The sequence below is a fragment of the Castor canadensis genome, chromosome 8 (assembly GCF_047511655.1).
Source record: "Castor canadensis chromosome 8, mCasCan1.hap1v2, whole genome shotgun sequence".
Classification (NCBI taxonomy): domain Eukaryota; kingdom Metazoa; phylum Chordata; class Mammalia; order Rodentia; family Castoridae; genus Castor; species Castor canadensis.
Genome location: NC_133393.1, coordinates 20553083 through 20568412, shown reverse-complemented (window position 1 = coordinate 20568412; position 15330 = coordinate 20553083). Strand labels below are relative to the sequence as shown.

General features: G+C 44.0%; 1 protein-coding gene across 7 annotated transcripts in view; it reads left to right on the top strand.

Moving 5' to 3' along the window:
* Positions 1–15330, top strand: part of Anks1a (ankyrin repeat and sterile alpha motif domain containing 1A) — a 161071-nt gene that overhangs the window by 95058 nt on the left and 50683 nt on the right. For all 7 annotated transcript variants that reach the window (XM_020164128.2, XM_074082383.1, XM_020164122.2 and 4 more), the window contains one exon: positions 3705–4294. In XM_020164128.2, coding sequence (XP_020019717.1) covers positions 3705–4294 — 590 coding nt within the window. The remainder of the gene's footprint in view (positions 1–3704; positions 4295–15330) is intronic.

Here is a 15330-nt window from a genome sequence, read left to right as displayed (position 1 = left end):
AGTACCTGGTCTCATCTGTGAGCAAAGCATGTTGTAATGTATCCTGCGTGGTAGATAATAACCATTGTTAACATTTATTTAGAGCTTGGCATGTCCTGGGCCTGGATCTAAATGCTTTACGTGTGTAATTTAAATCTTACCACAATCCTATGAAATAAGTAGTACTGAGATCCCAAAATTATAGGTGAGAATAATAGGGCACAAGATGTCTAATATTTTGCTTAAAATCTCTCTCTTGATCATGTATATTATCTTGTTAATACTTTATTCATAAGAGACGTTACATTATTATGACTTGTGCAGAAAGAAAGAAACCACTGAGAGCCAGGCATGGTGGCACATGCCTATAATACTGGCACTTGGGTGCTGAGACAGAAGGATTGCAAGTTTGAGCCCAGCCTAGGCTATACATAGTGAGACCCTGCTTCAAAGAAAAACAAAACAAAACCAAAAAAAAACCCACAAAGATGCTGAGGTTCTTAGAGCTTGACAAACTTTTCAAATAACAAGGTATCTTTCTTTGGGAATTGCTTAGTTAAGCCATATAATTATAAGAAACCCTTTCCATGACTTGAAGTCCGTGCTAGACTGGTAGGTTGTGGTTTCTGTACTGGCATTATGACTCTCAGAGATTCTCCCTCTCCACAATTCCTTCCTCATAAGTTTCCATTTCTTCTTTCCACCCACTTCCTTCCCTTGGCATCTGTCTGGTATTGAGCCTTTGGCATCTGCCTCCCTTTCTTCATTGATGGCTGGCATGAATGAGTGGCTGTTTGACAGGGCCTTTATTGTGAGCTCCCACAGCAGCAGTTAGAACATTCTCTTGTGACCTGAATTCTGAGGGCCACCAGGCAGGGTGAACCAAGAAGACTCCCAGTTGTAGACTGTGGTGATTTTCTTTTGTTGTTGGTTCTCCCCCATCCCCAAATTGTTAAACAAGAAGATAGAAGCTGATGCATAGGAGTAGGGACCTGTGCTACTATTTAACAAAGTCTTCTTGCATTCACACACAGCCAGAAGGGTGTTGCCTTGGGCCAGAATCTGTAAACAGTTGGTCACAGAGAGGGCAGATTTTGCAGTGTGGTCGACTCTTGGTGTCAGACTCTCTAAAAAATACTGTAGACCTAAGCCACCTGAGATGGTCATGTTTCATTCTTTCTGTGGTCCCAACACTCAATACTACTGGACACCTTTGTTCTGGCTGCCAATTGTTGCATAGGATATTTGTCCTTGAAGTCGTGGTTTCCTGGGGCCCCAACCAAGTTTAATGGAATTCATACACTTAGCATTTTTTCTTCCCTAGAGAACTGATTCAGGTTGTTTAGGGATTGTTCATTGCTCAGGACTTGACCTTTGGGGTATAGGATTTGTGAATTGGGGCTGTGAAAGTTCCAAAGAGGTGAAGAAAATAGGAGGTAGGCACCAAAGTTCACACTTCTGGGCTCCTGTGAATTAGTAATCAGCCATCAGTGGTGTGAACCAGCTGCCCCTCTGCTGTCTCTGCAGCCTTGCCAGAAGTTCAGCAGACTATGGAGACTGAACCACTCTTTTGAAGAATACAATGGGTGGCGCCATATCCAGCTCAGACCCCAGGGATTCAGGCTCCTTGAGAGAGCTGGCTGTTGGGGCCCTTCTTAAAGGCCACCTTGGAAGACCCAGCACTGTGGAACACCAGCATCACACATAGGCAGTGAAGACTATGTTTCAGTGCATTTATAAGGTGCTGTTCGCTTTGCACCCCTCCTTCCCTTACTAGCCTTTCCAGCTGCAGACTGAGCTTGCAGGAGCTTCGGGGCTGCAGATGTTGTTGAGGGACTGGGTGCTATGCACATACAACAGGAGAAGTACTAAGTAGGGTTCTGCAGCACCCCCAAGGGGGAGAGGTTTGCTCCTATGGCATGGTAGGGATTGGGATCCTCATCACTATCGTAGCAGCAAGGGAATTTTTAAGGATCATGCAGTCTAACCCACTATTGTAGGTGTGAGGGGCTCAGCAAAATGAGTTACCACTGCCAAGTCCATATAGCTAGAAAGCAGTACAACCAGGAGCAGAGCCAGATCCTGGGTTAAAGTCTTCTCCCTCATCACCTTGGACAGACCACTGCTAGCATCTGTAAAAATACTTGAACTTGATGCTTTTGGTTCTAAGATTTTCTGTTCTCTTGAATAGTTCTTGGGCACTTTGGACACACTAGGGAATAGTTCTGTGCATGTACCATAGATGCCACTTACAGAGAAACTGAGCTTGAACAGTAGCTCTGGAATGTGATCTAGCTCCCAAAGTGATGTTGCCTCCCTCCCTTTCCCCCATGATGCAGGTGAAAGTTTTGTTTTTCCTTCTTCTTTCTTTTTTTCTTCTTTCTCCTTCTTCTTCTCCTTCTCCTTCTTCTCTTCCTCCTCCTCCTCTTCCTTTTCCTTCTCTTCCTTCTCCCTCTTCTCCTCCTTCTCCCTCTTCTCCTCCTTCTCCCTCTTCTCCTCCTTCTCCCTCTTCTCCTCCTTCTCCCTCTTCTCCTCCTTCTCCCTCTTCTCCTCCTTCTCCCTCTTCTCCTCCTTCTCCCTCTTCTCCTCCTTCTCCTCCTCTTCCTCCTCTTCCTTCTCCTCCTCCTCCTCCAACCTTCCTCACTCCCTCTTCTCTCCCTTGTTCTTCCTCCTCCTCCTTTTCCTCCTCCTCCTTTCTTCTTCCTCCTCTTCTTTCTTTTTTCCAATGAGAGTCTTTTACAGGACTGAGTTCGTATAGGGAAAGCCTCCAGGTGTCCCAGTATGGTGCTGATCTGAGACTTAGATTTGGCCAATTATTATGCTTCTTTGGGACAGAAGTTTTTGAATATACAGTAGTAGCTGGCTTTGTGAGTTAGTAGTGTCAGATTTCTAGAATGTTAGGTCTCCAGAGAACTGCAAATGTCTCCTGGCATTGATAAATTAGACCATTTCATTTTTTTCAGTGGATCAGCTAAGGTTAAACTTAAACAAATATGAGCAGCTGGGAAGCTTTGGCAGGAGGGAGATGTGCATATTCTTTAAAAAAAAAAAAGTAGAAAAGTCTGTGTTCTCTGAGGAAGGAAGGATGAGGCGTGGAACTCTGAATGGCATCCTATGAGGAAGGAAGCAGTTATTTCTCTATTTTGTTTTGCACTTTCAGTTAAGGAATTCCAGAAGTTGCAGGTTGTGGATCATGACCTCTTTTTTTTTTTTTTCCTCTGTTGCTGCTTGCCAGAGGAAGGGAGGGTGGGCGGGTAGCTCTAAATAACACTTTGGCCTTTTTGGAAATGTATCAGATGTTCCAGGAGTGAGTTTCTCTCTCTCTCTTCTGCCCCCCCGCCCCGCCCCCCAACTCACTCTGTCCTCACTTGTGTCCTTTCTGTAGGATATAGTTAGCACTTCTCCTTGCCTTATATAGCAAGCTCTGGTCGTTAATGTTAACAGAGATCTAACAACAGGGAAGGCTGCCAGATAGCATTAATCAGGCCAGTGTTTGGAATTTCATAAATGCTCTGACTTTGGGTACAAATTGAACATGAAGAACAATATGAAACTGTTTTCTTCTCTCTTCTCTCTTCTCTCCCTTTCCCCCTTCCCCAGCCTATCCAGCTTCATTCTCTTCCTGTCTGTGTTTGAATTCTCCTGCTCTGCTGTACACTTGCTGCAATGGAACTCTGTTGATTTTTACCACGTTTAATTTTTTATTTCTCTCCGTCCACTCCAAGACCACAGGCGGAGCAGCAGCAGCCGGAGCCAGGACTCTGCGGAGGGGCAGGACGGGCAGGTCCCAGAGCAGTTCTCAGGTCTCCTCCACGGCTCCTCCCCGGTGTGTGAGGTGGGGCAGGACCCTTTCCAGTTGCTCTCTGCCACTGGCCAGAACCATCTAGACAGGCACCCCCAGCAGGGTGCCTGCCACGAGGCTAGCATGCAGCTGGAAGAGATGGGTGTGCACACTCCTGGAGCCCCCCAGCCTGGCGTCCTGGACCAGAGCAACAAAGTGGGCTACCCAACAGGCCTGCCTAGCAGCAACAGCCGAGTACACCCTGAGACTTTGACTCACATAGCACCTCTGCACCCTGGTGGTGCTGAGGAAGAAGGAGACCGGAGCGGGGCCAGAAGCAGAGCCCCTCCCACCAGCAAACCCAAAGCTGAGCTCAAACTCAGCCGCAGTTTGTCCAAGTCTGACTCTGATCTCCTGACCTGCTCACCCACGGAGGACACTACAATGGGGAGCCGGAGCGAGTCTTTATCCAACTGTAGCATTGGGAAGAAGAGGCTGGAGAAGTCACCTTCCTTTGCCTCGGAGTGGGATGAGGTAAGGCCAACGTGACGTCACAGAGCTGGGCTGGCCGGACTGGCCGCAGCCCACCATAGCTCCCCTACATGCTGATTCCTGGGACTAGGATCTAGGCCAAAGTTGCCGTGGTTTCTTTATACCATGCCAGAGTGTTTCTGACAGTGGTGAAGATGGCAAGCCCCAGAGAGCCTGGATCACAAAGGACAGGTCCATGAATGGTTAAACTTGAGGGTGGAGGGCCCAGCAGAGCAGGGCTTAGGGAGGGATAGTTCCTAGAAATGGCATGATATTTGGAAACATTTGGATCCCATCAGCCCCATTGAGGGATCATGCTCACCCTGAGGTGCTAGAAGAGCTAGAGCACTTCCTGTGAATCCTCTGGAAGTCAGAGGGAAGACCCAGGGTTAGCAGAGAGCTAAAGGTGGGGTCAGGGATGGAAAGAGCTTGGGGAGAGCTAAAAGGGGATCAGAACAAAGCTTTTCTATTCCAGGAAAGTCCATGACTATTTTTGCTGTGTCCCCCTGAAGAGTAGATGCCTCTCCCAGCAAAAGCATCTTGCCCATCCCACATTCCCGGGTTGGTGAGGCAGAGGGTTTGGTGGTTCAGAAATCAAATTAAGATTGGTGGGTAGAAAACATTTGTAGTCTGAGGCCCAGGTTCCTTTCTTAACCATTATTACAGAATAGTTGGAACTAGTTACTCAAATATTTTTCGGTGACCTGTAGCATGTCTTAACTGGGCGAAAGAATGTGTCTGAAAGATTGGTAAACACCCCGGGAATGTTAGAGTGCCACCCTTGCAAGCTCCTTCCTGGGAGGGAGTTGCCTTTGAAGTAGCAGGCACAATCTCGAGATGCATTTAGCTCTCCAGGAGGACGGGACATACAGCTGCCATGTCCATTTGAACATTCTCTGGACTTAATACCCTACCCAACCTTGTTGGGTTGCAGCTGCAGTTATGTAAACTAAATCCAGTCTCATTCCCAGTGTGGGAACAGGGTGGGGCAATTTCTCCTGCACTGTTATCTCCAGATAAGATGAGGCTTAGGACTCTTTAGTTAGACACAGGAATTCTATGCAAAAGATTTTCATTGCTTAGTTAACAAAGACTTGGTGAACCTATACTAGATGTCCAGTCACTAATGGAAAACTACTATGAGTGAGGTAGCTCCCCAGGTCCTCTAAGAAATTATACACAAGAGTATGTATGTTTGTAAGAATGAGTTTTTCAGAATAGTTTTACTAATTTATAGTCAACTCTGTGGCAGGGCATTTAGGAGTAGGATGGAGATACATTCAGTATGCTCTGAAATGGTCAAGAGAAGTGGGAGACTTGCAGACAGAAGTTATGTGAAGGTGAGAGGGGGCTTCCAGAAAGACCACAGAGAAGTAGAAATAAGCACGGAATTAATTCCTGCCATGGTTCAAACCGGATTGATGCTAATGAGATGAGGAAAGAACATGGCCAGCAGAGAGAACATGGGCAGAGCCTGGAGTGGAGAAAGCAAAGATCATTTGGTTTTGATAGAGTATTGAGTGTGCATAAGGGAGAATAAGGAAGGGTAGAAAGTGAAACTTGGACTGGACAGTGAGAGGACCTTGAGCATGAAGCTATGAGATTAGTTAATTTGATTCCAAGGCTGCAGTATCAGAATCCTTCAAATGAACTGGCAGGCAGCAGCAGTTCACTCCTGCAGTAGAATGAATTGCTACTTCTTTTTGGCTCCTTCTTTTGGGCACACCCACCCTATGAGGTCAGTGGTGCTAGGTGATTCTTCATGGTATATTCATGTCCCTCAGCATGACCAGGCAGTCTCTGGACTCTACTTTTTCCTCCTGAAGAAGAAACAATCACCAATGCAGAGCTCAGTCTCTTTGGATGTTAGCTGAAGCTCTGCTGGAAGTCTGAGTGGTATGAACCAGTTCTGCAGTGTGCCCCAGAAGCACTGCTATATCTTAAATTTGAAGAAAAAAATTAGATAATTAAGTTTTTGGTTTTTTTTTTTTTTGGTGGAACTGGGGTTTGAACTCACAGCTTCGTACTTGCAAGGCAGGCACTCTACCACTTGAGCCACACCTCCAGCCCTATTAAGTTGTTTTTTGTTTGTTGTGGTGCTGGGGACTAAATTCAGGGCCTCATGCTTACTACATAGGTGCTCTATTACTTGAATCACACCCAGTCAAGATAATTGAGGTCTTACGGGAGGGAATTCAAAAGATTGAGCTTTTCTTACATAGTCCACATCAACAGGACCCTTTGTAATAACCCTGCAATTTCTTTTTTTTTTTTTTTTGTAGTGTTAAGGCTTGAACCCAGGGCTTCATACATACTAGGAAAGTGCTCTATTCCTTAACTACACCACCAGTCCCTCAACATTGTTTTAAGTCGTAACATACCTGAGTTTTGTGGATCTATCTGAAGAGAAACTTCAAGTTTCCTGCAGTGACTTGTACTACATCCAGGTCTTTGGCCTACTTTCCTAGAACAGGACCTTGGTTAATGGCCGTGCCCCACCCTGACTAGTGTCTGAAGGCTGCTTTGCCATATCCTGTGCTTGCTGATTTTTCTTCTTTGACCTTCGATCCCCAGTAGGTGGGGAAGGCCACTCTGATGGAGATTGGGCTCAGTTTAGCTACTCACTGAGGCCTGGGAGGGAGAGGAAGGCTTCCTGGGCAGCTGTGATCCCAAGCACAGGTGGAGCTCAGGTGAGTCTGGCAGGTGCTCCTAGTAAGCAGGGCAGAGTTGGGCTTGGCTAGGGACTCAGGAGATACAGCTTTGAACCCAGCACCACCATGGACTCCATTTGATGCATGGATGGGCTCATGATAATGACCTCAGGGTCATTATCCTTATTTGTGAAATAGAGGGCGTCAGATAATGTGGTTCAGTGTTTTACAAAGTAGGAGATGTGTTTAAGTGTCTAACATAGTTCCTGGCATGCATAAGGTGTTGGGTACATGGCAGGTATTACTGTGCCTAGAGGTTTGTAGAAGGGATTGAGGCCTGGAATGACTTCAGATATCAGGAAAGACAGCACTCTTTGCTCTGTGTTTCTCAGGGGTTTGATCATGACTGAGGGACTGGGTAGCAGTGGTCCTCCTGCATGACCCTGCCCTACCCCTGAAATAGAAGCACTCAGGCAGGCACCTCCTATTTATCTTCTTTGAGAAATTACTGAGTCTTCTACCAGCTGTCTGAGAGGAGAAGAGAAGTTAGAAATCTCAGCCTCTCTACTGTTTATTTTTCACATGTGTTTGTTCTACATAGTAGCCAGCAGACGCTCTTTGGTTGGGTAGTTGTGCTGATGTTCTTTGGTTGGGAAACATGCCTGGCTAGTGAGGCATACTACCTACTGCTGGTTAACACAGGTCTTGTTGAATTGCCCTGAACAAGAGGACTTCTAAGCACTGACCTGGTTAGGGTCAACCCCAGAGATAGTGTCCATTAGTGGCACTAGCATTCTCCTTGTTTTGGTAACAAAGAAGTAATAGTCGTTTGCCTTTTAAGCAACTCATTTGCTCAGCCTGAGAAGATCTCTAACTCCCAGCTCCAATAGATGTTTTCTTTGTCTTCCAGTCAAGTTAGAACAGTCTGTTGTCTTGACCCCTGAGGCACAATAGAAGACAAACTGAGAAGTGTACATAAAAGAAACTTTAAATATAGAGAAGAGATAGTTGATCTCTGTTAATATTTGGTTTACATCCAAATATGGGGGTTTAGTATATTTATTGATTGGGTTTTAATATATTCATTGATTGGATCTTAGTATATTTATTGATTAGGGTTTTAATATATTTATTGATTTATAATTTGCTTTTCTTACAGTGGTGAGGTAACAAAAGATCTGGATTCAGATCTTCCTTTTTTTAAAATGTGTTGAGGATGGAACCCAGGGCCTTAGGCTTTGTCATCAAGCCACCTCCCTCACCCTCTCAAATCTTCATTGTGAAAGGCTCAGTATGGTGGTGTATGGCTGTATCATAAGGTGGGTTGGCTTGTCACTTACACCGTTCTCCAGCGTTAGATGCTGTGCCAGCCATTTTCCACCTGCCTTTCAGATCTATTCCCTTTCCTTCTTTTCCTGCCTTTGTGTCCTGCACTGATAGGCCAAGGAAATGTTGGATTGGCTATGCCCCTCTACTGAAGGCTACCATTCCTTTAAGGAATTTTCTCCCAACAGCAGCTCTATCCAGGTTCTAGTTAAGTTTCCTTCTAGCCTGGGGTTCCTCCTTGTGACTAGCTCCCATCCCTTGTTGCTCTCCCTGCACCCTACCCAACTTGCATAAATAAATAATCTCTTCAGTCATTCACCTAGTTGGTTGTGCCATCTTTTCCCTGTAGGGAGCCTGTTTCTGTCACCTCTAAGCAAGCATAGATGGCTGTGTGTTAGAGCAGTAAACCTGACTCTAGCATGTCCATGGAAAGGAATTTTCATTTGCAAATGAACCGGAAAACTTAGATGTTCAGGGTGCTGGGAGGCAGGAGAAACTCATCATAACTTCAAACCTTTCACTCTTCCAGCTATAGGAAAGAAACCTGTCCTCCCTCTCACCAGCTTGGCAGTCTCATCAGCATTTCAGTTTCTTGCTTCTGTATCATTCTCCTTCACCCACAGTTACACACACACACACAGCAAAAGCAATTAATGTCTGAATTAAATACCCTACACTGCCCTCCCTCAGTATCTACATAGGATGGGTTCCAGGATCAATCCTCCAAACCCCCAATCTGTGATTGCCCAAGTCTCTTATATAATGGTATAGTATTTATATACAGCTTATGGATATCCTCCTATCTTTTTTAAATCATCTCTAGATTACTAATATCTAATACAATGAAAATGACATGTAAATAATAGTTTTACTGCCTAGTTTGAGGAACAACAACAAGAAAAAAATACAGTACAGACATTATTTTTCCAAAAATTTTTGATCTGTGGTTGATTGAACCTGAAGATCCTGGACCCTGGAATATGGAGGACTGACTTTTCCTAAGAGTAGTAACAAAAATAATTTTCTGGTCAGGTTGTGGTCTGAATGTATAAAAAGTCTATGGGGTCAGCTAGGTCTCACACCTGCCTCTGAATGGGCTTGAAGTTTATAAAAGAGAAAACCACAGAAGGCTGCTTGTCTTCTAAGCATAAACATCTGAGTCATTTAAAAACTTGGCTGAAGGCTTAAGTGATAAATTTGTGTTTTGTAATCAGCTTTCATAAATATTAAACAAGTGGGAAATGGATGAAGAGCAGGGACATGCTTTGTATGCATTTCGCATAAGCTGAGAATAACTTCTGATTGGGAATGTACATTTTGGGAATGTCCTGGTTTTGTCTCAAGTGGTAGCTTAGAGGACCCTTCCTCTTGAATCCCTTCTTTAGATATGAAGTGGCAGCAGCAGGAAGGGCACCCTTATGGGCCAAGTCCCTTTGGTTCCCTTTCCAGCCCTGTCCCATTAGAGACATGATGTCATCAGGAGGACAGATGATTGGTTCAACTCAGCAGAGGCTCTGGCTGCTTTTAACCCCTGAGGGCTGGGTGTGCAAAATGAATGGCAGAGATGTTACTTAAAGAGATTGGCATTTCCACTGATAATTGCTGTTTCCCACATGCATTTTTGCAGTGTATATTGTTCTTGTTAGGTAAACAAGCATCCTTTGTACTGGGCAAAGCTCTCCTACTCTAAATAAGAATGTGACACCCCCACCTCAGGGGACAGATTGGAGCCTCGAATGTCTATTTAACTTGCTTCCTGATATGTGCAGGAGTCACAGCCTTTATCCTAGATAAAACATTCTTTTAAATTTCCATTGGTTTTAGGTGGTCTGGTAAGACTGAGGCATTTTGTTCATTTTTTCAAATTTCATTTTCTGGGCATCAGATAATGTGACTCTTGTTAGCTTAGACTGATAGTTGTATACATGTATACATATATGTGTGTGTATACATATGTATACATTTCTGTACTTTTTAGTAACATAAGAAACCAGACCAGTGAGTAAACCACACCAATCTTTGCTCTGCAGTAACCTCCCTCCATCCCTACATACTTTAGCTGGAAGATGACTACCTGCTGCACCACAGCACTGTTTCAGTGCCTGGGAGCCTGTCATCTCCCTTTCCTCGACGGGCTTCTCCTGAGTGCCTCCTCGACGCTTTTCCGACCTTCTCATCTCTTGCTTTCTTCTCTTTTTCCCTTTGCTCCTTCTCCTCCTCTCTCTCATGCTCTTTCCTGTCCTTCCCTGTCTCCTTCCTTACATTCCTCATTCGGTTTTCCATGTCATTTCCATGTCACAGCAGGCTCAGCGATAGGCTTTTCTTGTAGCCTTTCCTCATTGGCCCTCTCTCTCCACCACAAGGGTTTTTCTTCTGTTTTCCCCTTTTAAAATTCATGCCAGTTTTTTTCCATGTTTATATTTTTCAGAGGCATTTGTGCCACTCGTGGGGTCCCACATAGCCACCCACACTGTCTACCCTGTTCTTTATATACAATGCAGTCCTATTCAGCTGAAGCAAGAGGGGCAGCGAGCCCCACAGAGGGATTCTGTGTGCTATTTGTGAGTTTGCCAGCAAAATGAGAATTTTCCTTTTCTCCCTTTTTGTTCTTTTTTTTTTTTTAAGACCCAAACCAAAAGTTTGGGTGACAATGAATATTGATAAATAGATGGGAAGAATTTAATATCTATTCCAGTGTATACAAGTACTGAAAAGCATAGGAAGAAACATTTTCCGGAACTGTTTTCTTTCCTTTTTTTTTGGAGACATGATTTCATTATGTATGTCGTCCAGGCTGCAGGTATTGAGATTACTGGGATTACAGGCATGTGCCTGTGCCTGGCTCTCTGGAACAGTCTTTTATATATTTTCATTCTTTTTTTTTTTTTGTATCTTTTAGGTTTTTTTTAGTAATAGTATCAGTAGGACATAGACAGTGATTTTATATGATTTAGAGAATAATAGTTTGTCTTATATTACCATAAGAAATTGTATCTGAGACACAACTAGAGGTATTTTTACATAATTAGTAATCATATAAAGTTGAAGAACTGTATAATTTTATCGCAGTTGTTCCTTCAGCTAATTTGTTAAGTGCCTGCTATTCTAAGTGCAGGAAAGTACAAAACAGATAAAACCTCTCACCCTCAAGGAACTGACATTCTAGAAAGCTAGAAGGAGAAGATAAATGAAAAAGGATAAATAAATAAATTTTATGGTATGCTAGGTGGTGATAAGAGTGCTTATGAGAAAATAAAGCTGAGACAAGGGATTTGGTAGGGTAAGACTGGTTGGGAAGGCCCTTTTGAGAAGAACAGGCAGGCAAAAGCCAGCTGGTAGGCATGGGTGAGGAGGGGGAAAGCCAGCAACATTATTGAGCTACATTCTCTTATTTTCTGCTGTGAGAGAAATTTAAGATTCTATCCTGTACTTACATTGTCATAGAAATCTTTGTAGAACTTTCACTTTTAATTGCCTTTCTCTTGCTCTCTATTACCACCTACTTTTTTTTTTTTGCTTTTTTCCCCTGATCTTTTTCTCTTAAGCTGTGTTGGGTGACTTTCTAACATGTACACATGAGTATCGTGTATTTTTAAGCTATTGAATAAGAATGAGATCTCAGTTTCTAAAACTTTCTCAAACTTGATCATCCTTGCTACAATCCCAGGCAATTCTGGGTCATTATCTTAGGATATACATTTCCATGAGCTCATCACGTACTCAAAGCAGAAGTAAAATTAAGACAAGGGGAAGGAATTCAAAATTACTAAGACCATAAGATGGCAGGAAACTAGACAACAGGAAGTCCTGTGGGAAGTGGAAGGCCATGTTTGGAAGGAAAGAGTTGGGGGCAGGGATGAGTCTGGTATCAGCACCACTGTGTGGAACACAGAGATGGTGTTGATCCCTGAGAAGGCCCTCACCACAAGTGACTTGCCAGGTGCCTCTTCCTCTCAGGAACCAGGCCTGTGGTTCTCCGGACCTGACAATCCAGGTCTGGAGATGTTGAAGTAAAGGTAGCTTCCTAGACACCAAAGGTGAAGGTGGTCTATGGTCAGTGTTTATGCATGAGAGGGAGGGAGGGAGGAAGAGAGAGAAAGGTTTAATTTGTTTAGTGTAATTTGTGTTTGTGTGGTCAGAGTGGCAGCTAAGTAATTACCTGCCCATATAGTGGGGGACAGGTTTTTATTATATCAGACTCCAGGAAAGCAATTAATCTGAGCCTCACTTGAGCTTTCTTTGGAATCTGTGACCCTCAGAAACAAGAGTTATGTTCTGGCCCCTGGTGTTGAGCCAGCACCCTTGAAGATAGACACTCTGATCTCAGCTGTATTCTGTGGGAGTCTACCCTCCCTGCCAAGGTTTCTCTACTGTCCTTTGTCCTGCTTTCTTCCCCATTAATGTTTCCTTCCAGTGCCACCAAGTTAGTAGCCATTAGGTAAGAAGGATGCTTGAGGCCTGTAAGTGCTGGGCCTGGACAAGATGCTGAACAGATCTTTTCCAGGCCTCCTGCTCTATCTTGCTCATGAGCTCTAATGAATGACCCAGTCTCTGGCGCCACAGGCCCCACCTGTCCATAACCCAAGGCAGCCTGTTTGTTTGTCTGGACAGGTGGAAAACTGCCTGAACTCACTAGGGGTCTACAAATGACAATTTTCTGGCAGTCTGTTCTTGACTGCCCTGATTTAAATAGTCAGGAAACCATTACAATCTCAGCTGAAATGGCATGTTTTGTGTAAATGTTCTGGTTCCTTTCTACTTCAGATCTTGTTAATCTCAGCAGAACGTCCCCCAGACCATGGGAGTGCCTTGTATGTGTTGTGCATGGATGTATCATCCTGGGATTGCTGCTGGGGAAATAGCTTTCCTTGCTGACATTGGAATGTGGGATCCTGAAGAAGTTTTCCTTCAGGGTCGGCCCTGCCCTCTGTACTGGCACAAGCGGTGGAAAACTCTGTAGGATACAGTGGCAGAGGAGTAGCCTCCTGTCTTCACACTGTACTTCGAGGATGGAGTTCTAGCACTTGGGGAAATAATCTTAAACATCCTCCTTACTTGACTGTATGTAGAAATGTAAGCAAAGCCAACTATGGAAATGGAATTTTTATGCCCTAGTAATTTTTTTTAATATGGCTGGAAAATGTGTTTATTTCCTCTTGAGATAAACCCTGTGGTGTAGGCTTTCTCTCATCTTGTGCCCTATTTTCTGGCTCTGGTCAATTCCTTTATTCCATATTTCTCTGCACTCTGGCTTACACCTTTTCCCTTATCGGATGCCTTTCTCCATTTCTTTTTCTTGAAATTGACCCTTCCTTAAAGGCTCACTCTATCATTCGGTCCCATTTATGTATGTATGTCTGTATGTATTCATTCATTTTATTTTATTTTTGTGGTACTGGGGTTTGAACTCAGGATCTTGTGCTTGCTAGGCATACACTACCACTTGAGCCACACTCTCAGTCCCTTTTGCTTTTTTAGGTTATTTTTCAGGTACGGTCTCGAGTTGGTTTGGACCATGATCCTTCTATATATGTCTTCCCATGCAGCTGGGACTATGGGCATAAACCACCATGCTCCACTTATTTGTGGAGATGGGGTCTCAAACTCTTTGCTGGGATTGTCCTTGAAACTGTCCTCCTAATCTCCAACCCCTGAGCAGCTGGGATCACAGAGATGAGCCATGGTGCCCAGTGAACACTCAGCTATTGAGGGACTTAGCGACAACAGGAAAGACAGATATTAAACAAGTTCATACAAAAATATTATTACAACATTCCCATTGAAGAAAGGGAGCCAGGTATCTGAAAGGTGGGGGTGGGGAGGTTCTTTGTGGATTGACAGCTTCAAGGTTTCTGAGAAGTCAGGTGTGGTCATTGTGGGGGAGGAGACTCAGAGGGGAAACAGTGAGAGGCTGGGCCCATTCCATATGAGGTCTCCTACCATAAAACCTGCCCTTCCTGCTGTCATGAGATGGCAGCCTTTGCTTTGGCTGCTTTCTCCCCAGGCACTGATTTGGTACTCTGTGCATTGCTGATCTTATTTATGTGTGCAAGGCCTGTCTCCCTGGTCAGATTAGAGCCCTCTCAAAGGTAGTAATCACAGGTCATTTTTACAAGTCCTTAGGCTCTCAGGCCACACTGGGTATTTAAAAAATGCCAGGCAGGGAGTGATTAAGAACCTCAGAAGGATGTTGGGTAACTTTCGTCCTTAAAATGTCATGGTGCCTTTAAAGATCTTCAGGTTTGGACTGCGGAAGGCCTTGCCACAAGTGGGCCTAGATAGGTTTCTTTCTTTTTCTTTTTGAGGGAGATATAAAAAGTAAGTTCCTCTTTTTTGACTCACCCTTGGAATTTGAATTATGTTTTTCATTCTCTGTAATAAGCAATAGCCCTTTTATATCACAACTGAGGGATTCTAAAGAATATTGAGAACAGCTTGGTTCACAGGTGGGAGCACAGAAATGTACAAATTTCAGGGGAGGTGTATTGCTAGTGTTTTATGGATTTTTCTAACAGAGTTACTCCCCTGTCCCATCTTCTAAAGTTGAAACTTTGAAGAAAGGAGGTTGAACTTAACATTTAAATATCAATGTAAGTTTTGAGCTAACTCTATTCTCTGCTTGCCCTGCCCCCCATAAATAAAATAGTTAATATTTCTAAAGAATGGGAAAATTGGAGCCCCCTTGATACTGTCACAGTGGGTATTACAATCCTTTCCTCTTTTAAATACTCTATCTGTAAGTCAGGAATAGAAATAGGTTTGGCAGGCTCTTGGCCCCTAATCTTTGAAGTTAGATTGAAAAGAGAAAAGAGACACGGAGATGCAGTGTATTTCAGAAAAACATTGCCACTGCCCAGGTCTCCACTGATCCTCATTGGTCCCCAGAGGACTTGGCATGGTAGAGCAAATGCACAGCTAAACAGATCCTCTGCTGGCTCCACAGGTTTGAAGCCATTTACCAGCTTTGTATTTTACTCAGTCAAGCAGAGCCAGCCTCTCTGACATATGTGGTGCTGGTGGGATGATTTGATTAAGAAGAAATTTCCCAAAGCCTATTTGTTA